The following is a 20,715-nucleotide window of genomic DNA, read 5'->3' on the forward strand; positions in this document are numbered from 1 at the left end:
AAGTACTTCGACAAATTAGAAGAATGGGCAAAGTGGCAGATGGAATACTGTGTCAGGATGTGTATAATCATGCACTTTGGTGGAAGAATTAAAAATGTAGATTATTTTCTAAATTGGGAGTAAATTCAAAAATCCATGGTGCAAAGGAACTTTGAAGTTCTCATGCAGGATTCCCTAAAGGGTAATTTGTAGGTTGAATCAGTTGTGAGGAGGCAAATGCAATGTTTGCAAGAGGACTAGAATGTAAAAGTTGTAATGTTGAGGCTTTATAAAGCACTGAGAAGGCCTTGTTTGGAGTTTTGTGCCCCTTATCTACAAACGTAAGAAAGAATATGCTGACATTGGAGAGAGTTCAGAGAATGTTTACCAGAATGATGCTGGGAATGAAAAGGTTACCATATGAGGACTGATTGATTGTTTTGGGCCTGTATTCACTGGAATTCAGAAGAATAAGGTGGGATCTCATTGAAATCTTTTGAATGTTGAAAGGCCTTGATAGAGTGGATGTGGAGAGGATGTTTCCTATGGTAGGGCAGTCTAGGATCAGGGGGCACAGCCTCAGAAAAAAGGGAAATGAGGAGGAATTTCTTTAGACAGAGAGTGGTGAATCTGTGGAATTCATTGTCACAGGTGGCTGTGGAGGCCAAAGTCATTGAATATATTTAAGACAGAGGTTGATAGGTTCATGATTAGTCAGGGCATGAAGGGTTACGGGAAGAAGGCAGCAGATTGGGGCTGACAGGGAAATGGATCAGCCATGATGGATTGGCAGAGCAGTGTTGATGAGCCAAATGACCTAATTTTGCTCCTAAATCTTATGGTCACCACAGATTCCCTTGTATTCTAGAAGTATTGAATTCTAGGGGAGTTGAATTCATTCCCTTCTCTCTGAAAGAGAGCAGTATATAAAAATTCAACATAGATTTTCCAGGTATGTGAGCTGTCTAATGATATAGGGTTTCATGAATGAATGGAAATCAAGCTGAGAGCATCAGACTGAATCCTGAGATCTTGTGCAATCATTATTTAACTGATATGTTTATAAGTACTTGAAGAATCATAACCGGCAAGGTTATGGTCTAAAAGCAGGGAAAGCTAAGGTCAGCTTTAGCTAACACGAACATGATGAGCTGAATGGTTTCTTTCATACCATCAGTTTCTGAATATGCACTTTATGCACAATCATACTGAGAAAATCAGGATGATTCCTGATTGATACTTAGGTAGAAATCGTAACACATTTTTCGTGTGACAATTCAATGAGCCTCCATCATTTAGGTGATCAAAACAATTTATGGGTTATTTTTCTTTCTTACATGAGGCAGACAATACAAGAGCAGGATTAAACTAAGGATTCACATAATTGTAGTCAGGCCACAGCTGAAGTACTGTATACAGTTCAGATCACCACATTACAGAAAATATGACACAGAGACTGGAAAACACAGAGCTATGAAGGAACACAACATAAATTAGTTGTTTTTTTTGGAGAAGGCAAATTTTCACCAGTTGAGTATGAAACTCGCCACCCAAATGTTAGTCCTGACAGAAACCCTCATCATACTTGGATATGCACATGAAAATCTATGACTTGCAGGGCTACGGACCTTGTTATGGAAGCTGGGATTAAGTCGGTAGCCCTTTTGAAAGCAGCATTGGTACAAAAGGCTGAGTACCTTCAAAAAGTGCCACCACTTTTTTTTAAAATGAATCTTTGACCTTTGAGTTCATTAAAGGGTGGCTTCTTATAACAGCTATTATTTCACCAAACCCTCCTGATTTTTTTGAAAACTATCCAAAAGACCAGAATGAGAATCATCCTGTCACCTGCAGCCAAATCATATATTGCATTGCTAAATCTCTGCCAAAATTACAAATTCCCCAACATGAGCTTCTAAGCAATGGGCAGAATCATCTGACCCATATCTCTCTGCCATTCCTCGCTGCATTCCTTAGTTTCTGATTGCCTCTTGCTCACTATCACTATGTTTGGTTGTTCTTGGAGCTTATCATCCTCCCACCTATCTCACCTGTTTCTGCAGCAGGCTCTAAAAACTAATATTTTAAATAAGGAAATTGCAGATATAGTAAACATTTATTTCATACAGAGAGGGAAGGAACATTATGGCATTTATACAGGATAAAATGATAAAGAAAGTAACATTACTAAGCATGACATTCAAAAGGAACAGATCATTTTCACCCCAAGGCATTAAAGGAAATAACAGAGGTTACTGCAACTACACTAGCTTTCCACAATTCAGGAATTTTTCCTTTAGAATTGCTTCACTACTTAAGAAAGGTGAGAGAGGACATAAAGACACTTATAAATCAATTAGGCAAGATTTATTGCCAGGAAATGAGTAGAGTATGAACTAAAGATAGAGTGACTGAATGCTCAAGTTTCATCTAATTTGAGAGGGCCAGTCTGATTTGTAAAGATAGGTCACACTATGAATATTGATTTTGTTTTGATTTGATGACTCAAGTAATGGTCAGGGGAAGATAGATAGATAGACATACTTTATTGATCCTGAGGGAAATTGGGTTTCGTTACAGCTGCACCAATCAAGAATAGAGCATAAATATTGCAATACAAAAACCACAAACAATCAAACAACAGTATGCAAACTATGCCAGATGGAAATAAGTCCAGGACCAGCCTACTGGCTCAGGGTGTCTGACCCTCCACGGGAGGGGCTGCAAAGTTCGATGGCCACAGGCAGGAACAACCTCCCATGACGCCCAGTGTTGTATCTCAGTGTTGTATCTTGAAGTCAGTGCTCGTCACTTATATGAACATTTAGAAAACATTTCATGAGGTCTTGCTCAAGGAATTACTGCCAAAACCAAAGTACAATTGAAGACTAACTATTTACATGATCAGAGTTTGATAGAGCAGCAGGAAATGCAAAACATGGAAAATATCAGAATCAGGTTTAATATCACTGGCATATGTCGTGAAATTTGTTGTTCTGAGGCAGCAGTACATTGCAATAATAATAAAAAACTATAAATTATGGCAAGTATATATAAAAATAAATTAAATAAATAGTGCAAAAAGAGAGGGAAAAATAGTGAGATAATGTTCATGGATTTATTGTCCATTCAGAAATATGATGGCAGAGAAGAAGCTGTGCTTGAAATGTTGAGTGTATGTCTTCAGGCTCCTGTTTCACCTCCTTGATGGTAGCAATGAGAAGGGGGCATTCCTGGGTGATGGGGATCCTTAATTATGGCTGTTGCCTTCTTAAGACATCATCTTTCAAAGGTATCCTCAATGCTGGGGAGGCTAATGCCCATATTTGGACCTGGCTGAGTTTACAACTTTCTGCAGCTTTTTCCAATCCTGCACAATGGTCCCTAAATCCCAGATGATGATGCAACCAGTTAGAATGCTCTCCGTGATACAGCTATAGAAATTTGCAAGAGTCTTTGGTGATATTCCAAGTCTCCTCAAATTCCTAATGAAATTTAGCTGCTATTCTGCCTTCTTTGTAATTGCATTAATATATTAAACTTGACAGATTTTTAGAGATGTTGACACCCAGGAACTTGAAACTGCTCAGCCCTTCCACTGCTGATCCCTCAGCGAGGACTGGTGTGTCAACTTCCCTTCCTGAAGTCCACAATCAAGTCCTTGGTCAGAGTGACATTGAGTGCAAGGTTATTATTACTGCAATACCACTTGACCAGCTGATCTATCTCACTCCTGTATGCCAGTCAGGTACTCCATGTTTAAATCATTTAAGTTCATTGGCCACATACAGAAAACAAATAAAGGCTAATTTAAGACTTGCCTTAATATTTGGATAACTAGAAACCTGAGAAAATGGCCTCAAGTTGGAGGTAATCGTTCAAACATGAAAATAAGATGCACTATTTCATGTACAGAATGATAGAAATACTGAACTCTTCTGCAAATGGCAGTCAAAACTATGTTAATATTAAATCCAAGATTTCTGATCTCTGAAAGAATTACAGAATGTGAGCAAAGGCATATATATTGTAGGATTTTAAAATATGGTTTAGAATGATGTTTTGGCTTTAGAATTTGTAATTGTTTCACATGGATGTTAATGATAATCAGCAAATCAATCTAAACTGGAATTTATAATGTAACATGATCAGTGAAATTGTGATACATAAAAATGGTCATAGCTAGCCAGGCAGAAGAGTCCTGTTGAATTTGCCATCATCCCTCCTTCTCAACATGCTCCACAGCTGTTAGAAAGGACTGGACTAATGTGATAGCCAGATTGTGGAATGCTCAATAACATCCACTATTAAGAAAATCATCTCTACTGTGCATTGTCTGATGCCAGCAGAGTATTCCACTCTGTGAAAGTATTACTTAACCATGCCAAATCAACAGCCCAATCTGAATTATCAGATAAACGTAAAATAGCTGGCATCAGTACTCACTATAAAGCTATCTAATCCCACGGACTTTGCTGCATTCAATGCCCTTAGTTATTGTTTTATTCACATCGAGTGATCGGAATTAATTTTAGAATGATTTAGCTACGTGCCATCAGATTCGGAAAAATCCAACATGCCCTTCCTTATGCCTCAATAAAGCAGTGTTGTTAAGATGGTAATGATGAAGAGAAGGATATCCAAGTCCATTAGATTGCTCTTCCATGCAACTCTGCTGATGATCATCATCCACAGAGACTCATGACTCATTACAGGAAGACTGCTTACAGTGACATGCAAAAGTTTGGGCACCCCTGGTCAAAATTTCTGTTTCTGTGAATAACTAAGCGAGTAAAAGATAAACTGATTTCCAAAAGGCATAAAGTTAAAGATGACACATTTCTTTAATATTTTAAGCAAGAAAACTTTTTTATTTCCATCTTTTACAGTTTCAAAGTAATAAAAAAAAAGGGCCCAAAGGAAAAGTTTGGGCACCCTACATGGCAGTGCTTAGTAACACCCCCTTTGGCAAGTATCACAGCTTGTAAGCGCTTTTTGTAGCCAGCTAACAGTCTTTCAATTCTTGTTTGGGGGATTTTCATCCATTCTTCCTTGCAAAAGGCTTCTAGTTCTGTGAGATTCTTGGGTCGTTTTGCATACACTGCTCTCTTGAGGTCTATCCACAGATTCTCGATAATGTTTAGGTCAGGGGACTGAGAGAGCCATGGCAAAACCTTCAGCTTGCGCCTCTTGAGGTAGTCCATTGTGGATTTTGAGGTGTTTAGGATCATTATCCTGTTGTAGAAGCCATCCTCTTTTCATCTTCAGCTTTTTAACAGACAGTGTGATGTTTGTGCCACTGGCTGCAACACAAGCCCAAAGCATGATCAATCCACCCCCATGCTTAACAGTTGACGAGGGGTTCTTTTCAGGAAATTCTACACCCTTTTTTCTCCAAACATTCCTTTGCTTATTGCAGTCAAAAAGTTCTATTCAAAAGGTTCAAAGGAACATCAGAACAAGCCTGATGCATTTTGGAAACAAGTCCTGTGGACTGATGAAGTTAAAATAGAACTTTTTGGCCGCAATGAGCAAAGGTATGTTTGGAGAAAAAAGGGTGCAGAATTTCATGACAAGAACCCCTCTCTAATTGTTAAGCACGGGGGTGGATCGTTCATGTTTTGGGCTTGTGTTGCAGCCAGTGGCACGAGGAACATTTACTGGTAGAGGGATAAATGAATTCAATTAAATACCAGCAAATTCTGGAAGCAAACATCACACCATCTGTAAAAAAGCCGAAGATGAAAAGAAGATAGCTTCTACAACAGGATAATGAACCTAAACACACCTCAAAATCCACAATGGACTACCTCAAGAGGTGCAAGCTGAAGGTTTTGCCATGGCCCTCACAGTCCCCTGACCTAAACATTACCGAGAATCTGTGGATAGACCTCAAGAGAGCAGTGCATGCAAGATGGCCCAAGAATCTCACAGAACTAGAAGCCTTTTGCAAGGAAGAATGGGCAAAAATCTCCCAAACAAGAATTGAAAGACTCTTAGCTGGCTACAAAAAGCATTTACAAGCCGTGACACTTGCCAAAGGGGGTGTTACTAAGTACTAACCATGCAGGGTGCCCAAACTTTTGCTTCAGGCCCTTTACCTTTTTTGTTATTTTGAAACAGTAAAAGATGGAAATTAAAAAAGCTACCTTGCTTAAAATATTAAAGAAATATTAAACCTTTAGCAATTACTATCCGTGACTCGCCCAACATTTTTGATATTACCCGCAGAAATGAAATACATAAATTATCACTATATGCAGATGATTTGTTATTATATATCTCTAATCTGGAGAAATCAATTCCTGTTATTTTAGCTTTGTTGGCTCAATTTAGTAATTTTTCTGGTTATAAATTAAACCTTAATGAGAGTGAATTATTTCCCCTAAATAAGCAGGTTCCTATTTATGAATGTTTACCATTTAAATTGGTTACTGACTCTTTTATATATTTAGGGATTATAATCACAAAAAAGCATAAAGATTTATTTAAAGCTAATTTTTTTACCTTTAATTGATCGGATTAAACTTTTGTTTACTAAATGGTCACCAATGTCTTTGTCTCTGATCGGCCGGATCAATGCTATTAAGGTGATTATTTTGCCTAAATTTCTATATGTATTTCAATGGGTTCCAATTTTTATTCCAAAATCTTTTTTTGATAATGTTGATTCAAAAATTTCTTCATATATATGGCAGAACAAAAACCCTAGGCTAGGTAAAAGGCATTTACAAAAATCTAAAAAAGAGGGGGGGGGGGGTTAGCTCTCCCGAATTTTAGATTTTATTATTGGGCAATTAACATTCGATATTTAAAATTTTGGTTACGGGACTTGGATGTAATTTCAAGTCCACTTTGGGTAAATCTTGAATGTAATTCATTACAAGGGTTTTCATTGGGTTCTGTTTTAGGGACTTCGCTTCCTTTCATTCTTTCTAAATTGTATAAACAAATGAATAATCCAATAGTTAAACATAGTTTACATATATGGTTTCAATTTCAAAAATTTTTTGGGTTGAGCCAATTTATTTTAGCAAGCCCTACTATATCTAATTTCTTTTTTCAACCTTCCACTATGGATCAAGCTTAATTAGATTGGAAAATCAAAGGTGTAGTACGATTTTGTGATTTATTTTTGGATAATTGTTTTATGTCCTTTGATCAACTAGCTAATAAATATAATTTACCTAGATCTCACTTTTTTAGATATCTACAGGTTAGAAACTTTTTAATTACTGTTTCTCCTAATTTTCCTCACTTACATCCAATGGATATTTTGGAAAAAAATTTAGATTTAAATCTTTCTCAGAAAGGTGTTGTAGCAATTAATTGTAATATAATTATGAATTTATGTCCTGATGTATCTAATAAAATTAAAACTGATTGGGAAAGAAAACTTAAGATTACTGTACCGATTGAAAAATGGGAGAAAATTCTTCAATTAGTTAATTCATCCTCTATATGTGCTAAACATGCGTTGATACAGTTTAAAGTAGTGCACAGGGCTCGTATGTCCAAAGATAAATTATCTTGTTATTACTCTTACATAAATCCTATATGTGATAGATGTCACTCTGAGATAGCTTATTTAACTCATATGTTTTGGTCATGTCCTTTGTTGAAAAAAATATTGGAAAGATATTTTGATATTATTTCAACGGTCTTGAATATAGACTTACAACCTCACCCAATTACTGCTATTTTTGGGTTACCAATGGTAGAATCAAATCATTTAACCTCTTTGGCTCGCCGGATGATTGCATTTCTTACTTTAATGGCTAGAAGATCCATTTTGCTGAATTGGAAAGAGATTAATCCTCCTACCATATTTCATTGGTTTTCACAAACTATGTTGTGTTTAAATTTGGAAAAGATTAGAAGTGTTGTTTATGACCCCTCCATTAAATTCGAAAAGACTTGGAGGCCATTTATTCGGCATTTTCATATGATGTAATTTGACCATTTCCAAACTTATTTTACTTCTCTGTAATGTTGGTTGAGAGCAACAGAGTCGTCAACACTAAGATTTTCTTTTCTCTCATTTTTTACGATGTTAAAAACAGCCCAGGTCTTTTTTTCAGTTTAGTTGATTAATTCTGTTTAGATTAGTTTTTTTTTGGGGGGGGGGTTATTATTTTTTTCCCTTTTTCATGATTTTTATTTAGATATTTTTCTTTGTTTTATATTATTCATTGGTATCCTGTATGATTGGGAGTTTTATCATTTAAGTATTATTTGGCTTTATAATCACACATGTTAATTATAACAATGTATTCTCAATAACTTTGTACTACTACCATGTCATGTTTATATCTTTATGAAACTAATAAAAAGATTGAAAAAGAAAAGAAAAAAGAGAAAAAAATTAAAGAAATGTGTCATCTTTAACTTTATGCCTTTTGGAAATCAGTTAATCTTTTACTCGCTTAGCTATTCACAGTAACAGAAATTTTGACCAGGGTGCCCAAAATTTGCATGCCACTGTACCAGACAAACAAAGAAGTTGGAGGACATCTGTAGTGCAAAAGGCAGCATCAAGGGTTGAGAAGCATTTACTCGTCCAACTTTTGTTCATAAGAAGCACCTGTATGAAGTGGTCTTTGAAGAGTCAAAGCTATCAAAGACAAGTTTACAATAAATGGCAGGAAGGAGATAATTTTTTTCCAAACTATTGATACAATTTATATAAAGGATTTTCATAGGGATAGATGAATCCAAGGCACAAGGATATATAAAAAGGTCACTAAAGGCGGTATACTTAGGTAATAAATCAGTGAAAGATCTTGCTCGTTTCAATTGATTTGTAATCTAGAATATCCAGAACTATACAATGAAAATTGCCTTTTTAGAATTCAAAATTAATTTATTACCAAATATATCACTAAAAACATTTCACATCAGGATATCTAACAATACCATTTCCGAACAGAATGCATATAGTTCCATTTCTCTTACACTGAAGTCCACTTTATCATACACTTACAAATAGTTGGTATGAAAAGGTCAAAAGAAGTTGTACACTGTACACATGCTCTGATGATTGCAGTGGAAGCTCTAGGTGGAAATTCAGAAGATCCATCTTCCCATCTTGATTTATGTCTTCTTCTAAAGCCTATAAAAATGTCATGTAAAATGACTTAAAATTCATCTTACTATATTTTTGAGTATGCAGAAGCAAATAAAATATCAGTCTAAAACAGCGTAACATAGCATTATAGAACAGATCTGTAGAGCACAGAAACGGGCCCTTCAGCCTATAATGTCTGAGTCAAACATGATGCCAAATTAAACTAGCTCCAGTCAAGATAGCACCAAGCAGTGGTCTCTATCTAGATCATGGCTTGGATTTAATTGTTTTTAAGTTCATAGTGATGGCTTTGGGGACAGAGAGGGGAGTTTGAGGTCAGATAAGAGTTTGTGGACATGGATGTGGAAGAGTTAGCGGTAAGGCCTCTGCTCCACTCTCAAAATCCAGCGACGTAGATAGGTGATGAAGGATTCCAGAGTCCAGGCCTCTACTCTGCTCAAAGGCCAGTGACTTGGACAGGTGATGAGAGACATACGTGGATGTCAAGCTGTCCCAGGTTGATAGGTTCCAGGATCAAAAGTCCGTGCATGCAAGGGCCACAAGGGCTGGTCAGTCAGTGAGCCAATTGGGGTCCTGTCATTGGCTAGTCTGGAGGTTGATACCGAAGACAGGAACCTGAAGATCAAATGGAAAATCGAGAAATTTAAGCCTGATGCCAAAGACTTGAGACTGGAGACTTATCCTGTAGTTGGAGGACTATCAGTGTGTGTGGGTGGGTGTGAAGGATGAAAAGGGCGAATTTTGCTGTTCTTTTGTTGTGTTCTGTGCTGTTCTGCTGAGCACTGTGGAAATGTTACATTGGCACTGGAACATGTGGTGACACTTACGGGCTGCCCCCAGCAGATGTGCTGGTTGTTAACACAAACAACACATTTTGCTATTTGTTTCCATGTGCACACAATAAATACATCTGAATCTGAAACTAATTCTCTTGTGTGTCCACATGATCCATGCATGAGTCCATCTAACAGCCTCTTAAATGCAATTATTGTATCTGAATCCACCACTCTCCCTGGCAACCCATTCCAGGCTCCTACCACCCTCTGTGTTAAAAAACTCACTCTGCGCATCTCCCTTGAACTAGCTTCTAATACTTGACATTTCTACCCTGAGAAAAACCCTACCTCAATAAAAAAGCTTAAACATAGACAAACATACAAATTGCACAATGTCTGACATTTTCATAGTGGTCCTTTATTCATCTGGTACATGGCTTACACATTTATGCAAAGTGATTTGCTGCACGCCATTGAGGAATCGCTCTATTGTTTATGTGTGGCCCATACCAATGAAATATAATTTTGCCCTACTTAAACGAAACCTGCAAGCAGGTTGCCACTGTAAGCCAATTCACGTAGGTCTCCCTTTTAGAAGTTTACTGCCCATTTTTGCTTCAGGCAAGCCTTTATATATGAACAGGCTTTGGGGCGACCAGCCAGGATGGATCTATCAACTGCCACGGGGCAACAGGCATCTTCACTCACCTGCGAACTCGGATGGTAGCCACGTTTCTGACTCACATACTGCTCGTTACAAACAGTTCACAGGATCAAAACATTGACATAATCTTGGGAGGCAGGGCATGTACAGGGTTTTGGTGCCGTTTCCTGTACTGGTGTCCCCTGCTTTTCGAACGTTCACTTTACGAAACCTCACTGTTACAAAAGACCTACATTAGTTCCCTGTTTTCGCTAACAGAAGGTGTTTTCACTGTTACGAAAAAAGGCAGCACGCGCCCTGAGCAGTTGCTCCTCCCCTGGATTCGGAACTGCATTCTAGCCGGCATTGCTTAAACACGTGTCTGTGAGCACCCGTTAGCAAGATGCGTTCTAAGGTATCGGAAGAGCTTGTAAGGGTGTTACACTTAGCGTAAAACTAGACATAATTAAGCGTTTCAATCGTGGTGAACGAAGCAAGGACAACATGAGTTTGGCTTGTGGAAGTTGATGAAGATAATGTTGAAGAGGTTTTGGCATCCCATGACCAAGAACTGATAGATGAAGAGCTGATGCAATTGGAAGAGGAAAGGATAACAATCAAAACCGAATGTAGCAGCGAATGGACCAAAAGTGAAGTTGTCCAGGAACTGAACATGAAGCAACTGCATGAGATTTTCGCTGCAATGATAAAGTACGACTTTAATTTTGAAAGGGCACATCAGTTTAGGGCATATTTGCAATATGGTTTGAGTGCTTAGAAAGAACTGCATGATAGAAAAATGCACGAGGCTAAGCAGTCAAGCAAGCCTTCCACATCAGTCACAGCAGACGACGAACCTCGACCTTCGACATTGAGGCAGGCAGACATAGAAGAAGATGACCTGCCTGCCCTAATGGAAAGAGACGACGATGAGATGACACCCCAGTGTCCCCCCCCACCCCAACCCCTGGGCTGCGGACCAATACACTACAGCGGTAGCCCGGACGCACCCAGCACATTTTTAAGAAAAAAGCCGAAATAAACAAGCTAATTAATTAGGTACCACTTGGCACATAAATGTCAGCCCAGATCAGAGGCAATTTGCGTCGCCTCTGATCTGGGCCTACATTTACATGCCGGGCTGCACCTAATTAATCCCGTAAGTGACACTACACCATACATCCATCGTTTCTACTTTATATAGGCTGTGTATTTTTATGCATTATTTGGTATGATTTGGCAGCTTCATAGCTTAAAGGTTACTGGAGAGAGTGTTTCTGCCGAGAGTGCTTGCGTGAGATTTTCGCTACCGAGAACAGTGCAGCAATGATTGTAGAGAAGTATTTCTATTTTATATAGGCTGTGTATTTATCATATCATTCCTGTTTTTACTATATGTTACTGTTATTTTAGGTTTTGTGTTATTTGGCATGATTTGGTAGTTATTTTTGGGTCTGCAAACGCTCACAAATTTTTCCCATATAAATAAATGGTAATTGCTTCTTCGCTTTACGACATTCCGGCTTACGAACCGTTTCATAGGAACGCTCTACCTTTGGATGGCGGGGTAAACCTGTATTACCCACGTGGACAACAAAGTTCATGTCCATTGTTTTTCAAAATAAACTGAATCCATACTTCTGGAAACGCTTCCATAGCCCCCAGGAAGTGATGGGGAATAGTACTTCTGTGGTAACCATGGTTAGATCTGTTTCTGTTCTTGTGATTATGGTGTCTTTGAGATCACCTAGCATGCCTTTCCTCTTCCCAGTGAATTTGCTTAGATTAATGACATAAATATCACATTGAATGACTTACTGTCACTAATGGAACTCGAAGATGGTCCCCTTGTAGATTATTGAAATTATCAAATGTACTCCATGCCACAAAGTCACCACTTGTACTGGTTGCAGCAATCATTAAAACTTGGTACTGGAACCTAACATTTGGCTGCTCTTCATATGTGTTTACCTTTAACCAAAATCCTGCAGGAACAAAATCAGGTTTAATCAATGGCATGTACATATCACACACTAACTTAAACTAGAATTAAAATCTTACAAACATCCCATTAAACTCCAATGTGTCCCTTAAATATGTAGCACAATATTTATTACAATTACTACAATGGTCTCAGATAATCATGAAGCAAAAAATTGTTAACTAAATAAAGCAGAATGCCTAAGAAATAATACCTAGAGAGCCTAGCAGCGAAGAAGCAATAACTTGGCACACAAATAAAGAATTAGACTCTAATATATGATCAAATAAAAAGGAAAAGCAAATTGAAATTGTTCACTGTAATTTCTGAAAATACTTCAGATTTCTGATTCATTTATCACATTCCACCAAAGCATACATTGAAATGCGTTGTTTGAGTTAACAACCACCAAACCCACAAATGCCACCACACACCCTGGTGCCTAGAATTTTTTTACCCAGAAATTGAAGTATAACTTGTTATACAAATTTGTGAAGTAACAAACTACAGGTAACCTTATATAGTTCACTAGTTTTTACTTACGAGTAAATATATTTGCTTGGAAAACTAAGTAACTTTTTCAACAGACACATACTCTCTAAGAGAAGTCTGGATAGGTGCATGAATGAGGGGAGCATGGAGGGCTAAGGTCCAGGTACAGGTCGATGATGATGATGACGTCAACTCAGGCCTGAGGCGCCAGAGGCAGGCATTTTCATGCCTTACAAGGCGCGGATCGGAAGACTGTCTGGGGCGCCATTCCTCGCACAGACACTTCGCAGTATTTTTCTTTATTTTATGAGGTCGAGTTGCGAGCTCAACACTCAACCCAGCACGGATGGAAAGCATACTCGGGAACGGCCCGACTGGATTTGAACCTGGGTACCTCCATTCCGGAGTCCAGCGCTGATGTCACTGCGCCACCAGCCGTTGAGATTAGGCAAATTAAATGATTTGGCATGGACGAGATGGGCTGAAGGGCCTGCTTCTATGCTGTACTTTTCTATCACTCTATGACTCTTGTAGAGGCTCACATTTTATTCTCATTGCCCATTTAACATCCATTTTCTATCTTCTGTTGTAATTTGTAGACCAGATCTTTACTACTGTTTGGGGATATGTATATAACTCCCATCAGGGTCTTTTTACCCTTGCAGTTTCTTAGCTCTACCCACAATAATTCTACACCTTCCAATCTTATGTCACCTCTTTCTAATGACTTGATTACATTTTTTAACAACAAAGCCACTCCACCACCTTGGCCTACCTGCCTGCCCTTTCGATACAATATGTATCCTTGGACATTAAGCTCTCAGCTATAATCTTCTTTCAGCCACGATTCACTGATGCCCACAACGTCATACATGCCAATCTGTAACTGTGCTACAAACTGACTCACTTTATTTTGTATTCTAGTATGATATGGCATACCATGCAGGAGTCGAAAGGGTTGAGAAGAAATCTGGCTGTAGTTTGGCTTGATCTTGCAAATGCGTATGGTTCTGCTCCCCATGTCCTGATTGAGTTTGCGATGGAATTCCTATGGATTCCTGCTAAGGTGAGGAACTTTGTTATGCAGTACTACAACGATTTCCGGATGAGGTTTTCCCCTCAGCAGTTTACAACTAGGTGGAAGAACTTAGATGTTGGAATCCCAATGGGATGTGCGATTTCACCCATCCTTTTTGTGTTAGCCATGGAGGTCATTGTGAGGGCTGCAGAATCAGTGGGACCAGGTGTCGCACTTGATGGCGGAGAGGAGTTACCACCAATACGAGCGTTCATGGACGATCTCACCCTTTTGGGTCCCAGCACGGAGGCAGTGGAAAATGTACCATCTAGACTCGAGGAGCTAGTGGATTGGGGAAGAATGAAGTTCAAGACCAAGAAGTCAAGGAGCCTTGTTCTTAGGAGAGGAAAGCTAGTTGGCTTTCATTTCACCCTTTGTGGAGAGGAGATTCCATCCATTCAGGACCAACCAGTTAAGGGCCTCGGGTGGTGGTACACAGAGGAGCTGAGAGGCACCAAGAGGGTTCAAGAGACAGGAGAACAGATCAGCAGAGGTCTGATGTCTGTTGACAAGTGTGGCTTGCCTGGCAAGTTGAAGTTGTGGTGCTTGCAGTACGGACTGATGCCATGGATAATGTGGCCGCTAACTGTCTATGAAGTGGCAATGTCCCACGTTGAGGCAATGGAACGGAAGATCAACAAGTATGTGAAGAAGTGGCTTGGAGTACCGAGCAGCCTCACCAATGTTGCAATCCACAGTAGCCAGACAAAGCTTACCATCCCAGTGCAATCCCTTGTTGAAGAGGTCAAGGTAGCCAAGGTAAGATCATTCTTGATGCTTCGAGACTCAAAGGACCCTGTCATCAAGAACACCCAGCCAGATGTGAGATCAGGCAGGAAGTGGTGCCCGTGTAGCAGCTGATGAGGCAGAGTCTAGATTGAAGCACAAGGAGACAGTTAGGGCTATCCAGCTAGGCCGCCAGGGACTTGGATGGACAACCCACAAGTTGTGGTCATCTTCTACAGGTAAGGAGCGCCGTGAGCTTGTAACACAAGAAATACGAGAGGTAGAAGAGGAGAAGAGGTTAGCTAAAACAGCTGGCCTGGCCAAACAAGGGGCTTGGACCCGGTGGGAAAGTGTTGAACAACGACATCTATCTTGGAATGTTCTGTGGCAGATGGAACCGCTCCGCATTTCTTTTCTATGCAGAGCAGTGTACGATCTGCTCCCAACACCTGCCAACCTCAGAACCTGGTGTGAAGATAAGACAGACAGGTGTGCTGCTTGTGGCGAGAAGGGAACACTTCAACATATTTTGAGTGCATGCGGAGTCAATCTTTCCAGCGGCATGTACACTTGGAGACATAACAACGTTCTCAAAGTTATAACAGAAGCGGTTGAGCAGAGGGTACTGCAGCACAACTTAACTCATGCCCCATGCTGCACAGAACATCGCATATTATTTGTGAAAGGAGGCTCCAAGTCAAGGGTGTACAGCGCAGGCTCACGATCAAGCATACTTTCTTCAGCCAATGATTGGTGTGTCAAAGCCGACCTGGACGGGAAAGGCAGTTTCCCGGAGCAAATAGCTTTCACCACATTGCATCCAGATATAATCGTATGGTCTGACACCAGTAGAGAAGTGGTTATTGGTGAACTCACAGTCCCTTGGGAAAACAACATCGATGAAGCCCATGAGTGCAAGTTAACCAAGTATGCAGAATTAAGATCAGAGTGCAGAGACAGAGGGTGGAAGGTCTCATGCTATCCATTCGAAGTAGGTTGCCCTGGGTTTATTGCGTTCACTTTCCAGAAGTGGCTGTGTGACCTTAGTTTCACTAGAAGAGAGATCATGTCAACCAGCAGGGCTGTAGCTGAGGCAGCAGACAAAGGATCAGCATGGGTGTGGACCAAGTATGTCCAGAGGGGCAGATAGTCGAACAGTGTATAAATCTTTTGCAAACCCTTTAGTAGTTGCATAGACAGATAAAGAGTAGACTATCTGTTGGATGGAAGCGACCAACAGCTCTGATAGAGGCAGATGCCAAGTTTTTAAGCTCACCAGTGGGAGGTGGTGCTTTAGCACTGCTGGCCCACCACCTCGAGGGAGTCTTGATCATAAGTGGGCCGAAACTCCTGAAGACAGGTGGCAGATCAACTGATGATCCCACTGGTTATAGCACAGGACAGTTAACACATTAGTCCACGTGTATTTTCAATTCAATTCAATTCTGTATTCTGCGTGTATTCAAATATAACACCTTCAGTCCTGTATTCACCCTTTTTGATTTTGTCCACCTTTTATACTGCAACTCATCACATTGACAGCAATTTTGCCTTTTCATCAGACTCTTCCTGCTGGCAGTCTCACTACATACTACAACATCCTTGGTCCTATCACTCCAGTTCCCATCCCCCTGCCAAATTAGTTTAAACCCTCCCCGACAGCTCAAGCAAACCTGCCCCTAGGATATTGATCTCCCTCGGGTTCAGGTGTAACCTGTCCATTTCGTACAGCCCATACCTTCCCCTGAAGAGATCTTAATAATCCACAGATTTTAAACCCTGCCCTCTGCAGTGCATTCAAAGGATCAAAGATTCATTTTATTGTCAAAATATGCATGTCCAATACAACGCTAATATTTGTCTACTCTAGATAGCCATTAAATACAGAAAGACCATGGGTGTTGATGAAAGAAAACACATCAACTCCCCCCAACCGGCATGAAAAAGAAACCCACAGACCCCAAAATCACCCCCTCGCCTGCAGCAAAAAAACAGCCACAACAACAATGAACCACCCCCTACACACAATTCCCAACCCTCTCACTCACAACAACAGCAACAGTAGCATCAAATCACCAACCCCCTGCACACAAAAAATTAACAGAAAACACACCCTCCATAAGAAAGAAAGCAATGTCAAACTGGAGGAAACCAATGTAAAGTACAGACCAATAATCATATAAATCTCAAAATATGGGAAATGTCTTTTTGTTTGCATACAAGGAGAACAGCTGCACGAACTCAGTTCTTCCATAAAGAGTGACTGCCGATCTGGGTCTGAGCACCACCGATCCAGCTGCTATTGGAACCCATCGCTGACCCCTCTGCTTCAATCTTCCTTGCCGCTTCGAGATGGAATTGTTCATGACCCAGCGCCTCGTCTATGGTATTTTCCATAAGTCAGCTTGTGTTCACAGACCTTTTCAGCACATCTCTGATCTCCACAAGGCAGCTCTCCAGACACAGCATAGCTCTGGATCCTTCAATTGAGATCCAAACTGTATGTCACAGCCTCCAACAGTTTCCATAACACAATCAAGACAAATAAAAAAACAAGCAGAAGGTGTAGAAAAAGTGAAATAATTGGAAAGATTTGTTATCCGAAAGATGTCGCCCCAGTAATCATTGTTCACTGGCACTACATTGACTGGATCATATTGCTAAATCACCCTATTCTTGCCCTCACTGGTGCATGGCCACTAGCACTCCTGTTTTGGAATGAGGATATGTTTCAAGACATCACTATTCTCTTCCCTAGCTTTCATGAACTTCTCCACACTGTTAAATGCTCAAGGAGATCTGTTTTTTTTTGAGAATGCTGTAATGGTCTTTTGGAGGTCACCTGATGTGATTTTCCCGCCGATGTGAGGTCAGGAGATGACGTGCCCTGTGACTATATAAGGGTTGACTCAGGTGACGCAGTGGGTTTTTGAGTTTGTAGATTTCCAGGTAGAACGTGTTGTGCCTCCATTTCTGTTGCGTGTTTGTTTTTGTGACGCAGTTTCATTTTTAAAACGGAAGGTGCGTTCTCTTACAAGATTTGTATTATTGAACTGGAAATTTGTGGCTGGAAGTGCCAATTCACTCAATTCCGACAGTTTTGAAGGGAGAGTGAAGAATTCATCAAAGTGAAGGATCGAGAGAAGTCGGCATCGGTTGGCAGTTTAATAAAGGATCGACCTTATTGAGTCTTCATTGGAGAGAAGCTGCATCGAGATAACTCCTGCAATAGCGCAATGAGTTCATGCACAAAGGCTCTCTCTCTCTCTAAAAGGAATTTAAGGTCAGTCGATTTAAACTGTTTATTTTCAGCATCGGGAATCCTGTGGACAGAACTGGCAGTAAAGGTGCGTCAGTGAAGAAATCGTTCTCCAGAGAAGTCTTTCCCAATTGAATGTGTGAAAATGTTGGACTTTTGAAGTTATCGCTTTAAGAACTATATCTGACTGTATCGCTTTAAGAACTGTTTTCGCATTTAACGCTTTAAGAACCAGAGCCGAGTGGAGTTGATGAACGGCTGCGTACCTTTTTTCCTTTGTTTTTTTTTCCCTTATAAGTGTCTAATAAACGTTTGGTTATTTTTATAAAACCTGTCTCGGTTAATATTCATTGTTGCCGGTTACGTAACAATACTAACTACAGATGGGAAATATTAATTTAAGAGCTCAACCACCTCCACATATGGAGACCACATTGATCCTCAAAAGCCTTTATTCTCTCCCTAGTTACCCTTTTGCTCTTAATATACTAGTAGATTCTCTTAGAGCTCTCCTTTACCTTATCTTCCAAAGCTATCTCATGACCCCTTTTGCCCTCCTTATTTCACTCTTGAGTTCTCTACATTTATAGAAACATAGAAAACCTATAGCACAATACAGGCCCTTCAGCCCACAATGCTGTGCCAAACATGTACTTATTTTAGAAATTACCTAGGTTTACCCATAGCCCTCCATTTTTCTAAGCCCCATGTACCTGTCCAGGAGTCTCTTAAAAGACCCTATTCTATCCGCCTCCACTACCGTCGCTGGCAGCCCATTCCACACACTCACCCCTCTCTGCATAAAGAACTTACCCCAACAGCTCCTCTGTACCAACTTCCAAGCACCCTAAAACTGTGCCCTCTCGTGTTGGCCATTTCAGTCCTGGGAAAAAGCCTCTGACTATCCACATGATCAATGCCTCTCATCATATTATACACCTCTAATAGGTCATCTCTCATCCTCCATCCGAGTGCATTCAACCTATTCTCATAAGGCATGGGCCCCAATCCAGGCAACATCCTTGTAAATCTCCTCTGCACCCTTTCCACAGTTTCCACATCCTTCCTGTAGTGAGGTGACCAGAACTGAGCACAGTACTCCAAGTGGGGTCTGACCAGGGTCCTATATAGCTGCAACATTACCTCTCAGCTCTTAAACTCAATCCCACAGTTGATGAAGGCCAATGCACCGTATGCCGCCTTAACCACAGAGTCAACCTGTGCAGCAGCTTTGAGTGTCTTATGGACTCGGACTGCAAGAACCCTCTGATCTTCCACACTGCCAAGAGTCTTACCATTAATACTATATTCTGCCATCATATTTGACCTACCAAAATGAACCACTTCACACTTATCTGAGTTGTACTCCATCTGCCACTTCTCAGCCCAGTTTTGCATCCTATCGACGTCCCGCTATAGCCTCTGACAGTCCTCCACACTATCCACAACACTCCCAACCTTTGTGTCATCAGCATATTTACTAACTCATCCCTTCACTTCCTCATCCAGGTCATTTATAAAAATCATGAAGAGAAGGGGTCCCAGAACTGATCCCTGAGGCACACCACTGGTCACCGACCTCCATACAAAATATGACCTGCCTACAACCACTCTTTGCCTTCTGTGGGCAAGCCAATTCTGGATCCACAAAGCAATGTCCCCTTGGATCCCATGCCTCCTTACTTTCTCAATAAGCCTTGCATGGAGTACCTTATCAAATGCCTTGCTGAAATCCATATATACTACATCTACTGCTTTTCCTTCATCAACGCATTTAGTCACATCCTCAAGAAATTCAATCAGGCTTGTAAGGTACGACTTGCCTTTGACAAAGCCATGCTGACTATTCCTAATCATATTATGCCTCTCCAAATATTCATAGATTCTGCCTCTCAGGATCTTCTCCATCAACTTACCAACCACTGAAGTAAGACCCACTGGGCTATCTCTACTCCCTTTCTTGAATAAGGGAACAACATCTGCAACCCTCCAGTCCTCCGGAACCTCTCCCGTCCCGATTGATGATGCAAAGATCATTGCCAGAGGCTCAGCACTCTCCTCCCTCACCTCCCACAGTGTCCTGGGGTACATCTCATCCGGTCCCAGTGACATATCCAACTTGATGCTTTCCAAAAGCTCCAGCACATACTCTTTCTTAATGTCCATATGCTCAAGCTGTTCAGTCTGCTGTAAGTCATCCCTGCAATAGCCAAGATCCTTTTCCGTAGTGAATACTGAAGCAAAGTATTCATTAAGTACCTCAGCTATCTCCTCCAGTTCCATAAACACCTTTCCACTGTCACACTGATTGGTCCTATTCTCTCGTGTCTAATCCTTTTGCTCTTCACATACTTGTAGAATGCCTTGGGGTTTTCCTTAATCCTGTCCGCCAAGGCCTTCTCATGGCTCCTTCTGGCTCTCCTAATTTCATTCTTATGCTCCTTCCTGCTAGCCTTCTATCATCAGCTAGTTTTTTTAAGCTTTCGTAAGCTTTTCTTTGCTTCTTGACTAGATTTTCAATAACCTTTGTACACCACGGTTCCTGTACCCTACCATCCTTTCCCTGTCTCATTGGAACGTACCTATGCAGAACTCCACACAAATATTCCCTGAACATTTGCCACATTTCTGCCGTACGTTTCCCTGTTCCCAATTTATGCTTCCAAGTTTCTGTCTGATAGTTTCATATTTCC

At 40.4% G+C, this 20,715-nt stretch overlaps 1 protein-coding gene across 2 annotated transcripts in view; it reads right to left on the reverse strand.

Annotated features, from left to right (window-relative positions):
* tmem231 (transmembrane protein 231) overlaps positions 1–20,715 on the reverse strand; it is a 37,800-nt gene that overhangs the window by 11,522 nt on the left and 5,563 nt on the right. Inside the window, exons 2-3 of one of the 2 annotated variants that reach the window (XM_072279802.1) lie at positions 12,305–12,471; positions 8,963–9,091 (exon numbers count right to left, since the gene is read on the reverse strand). In XM_072279802.1, the coding sequence (XP_072135903.1) occupies positions 8,963–9,091; positions 12,305–12,471 (296 nt within the window). The remainder of the gene's footprint in view (positions 1–8,962; positions 9,092–12,304; positions 12,472–20,715) is intronic. The other variant, XM_072279803.1, reaches the window with a different exon arrangement.

The sequence above is a fragment of the Mobula birostris genome, chromosome 15 (assembly GCF_030028105.1).
Source record: "Mobula birostris isolate sMobBir1 chromosome 15, sMobBir1.hap1, whole genome shotgun sequence".
In the NCBI taxonomy this organism is placed as follows: domain Eukaryota; kingdom Metazoa; phylum Chordata; class Chondrichthyes; order Myliobatiformes; family Myliobatidae; genus Mobula; species Mobula birostris.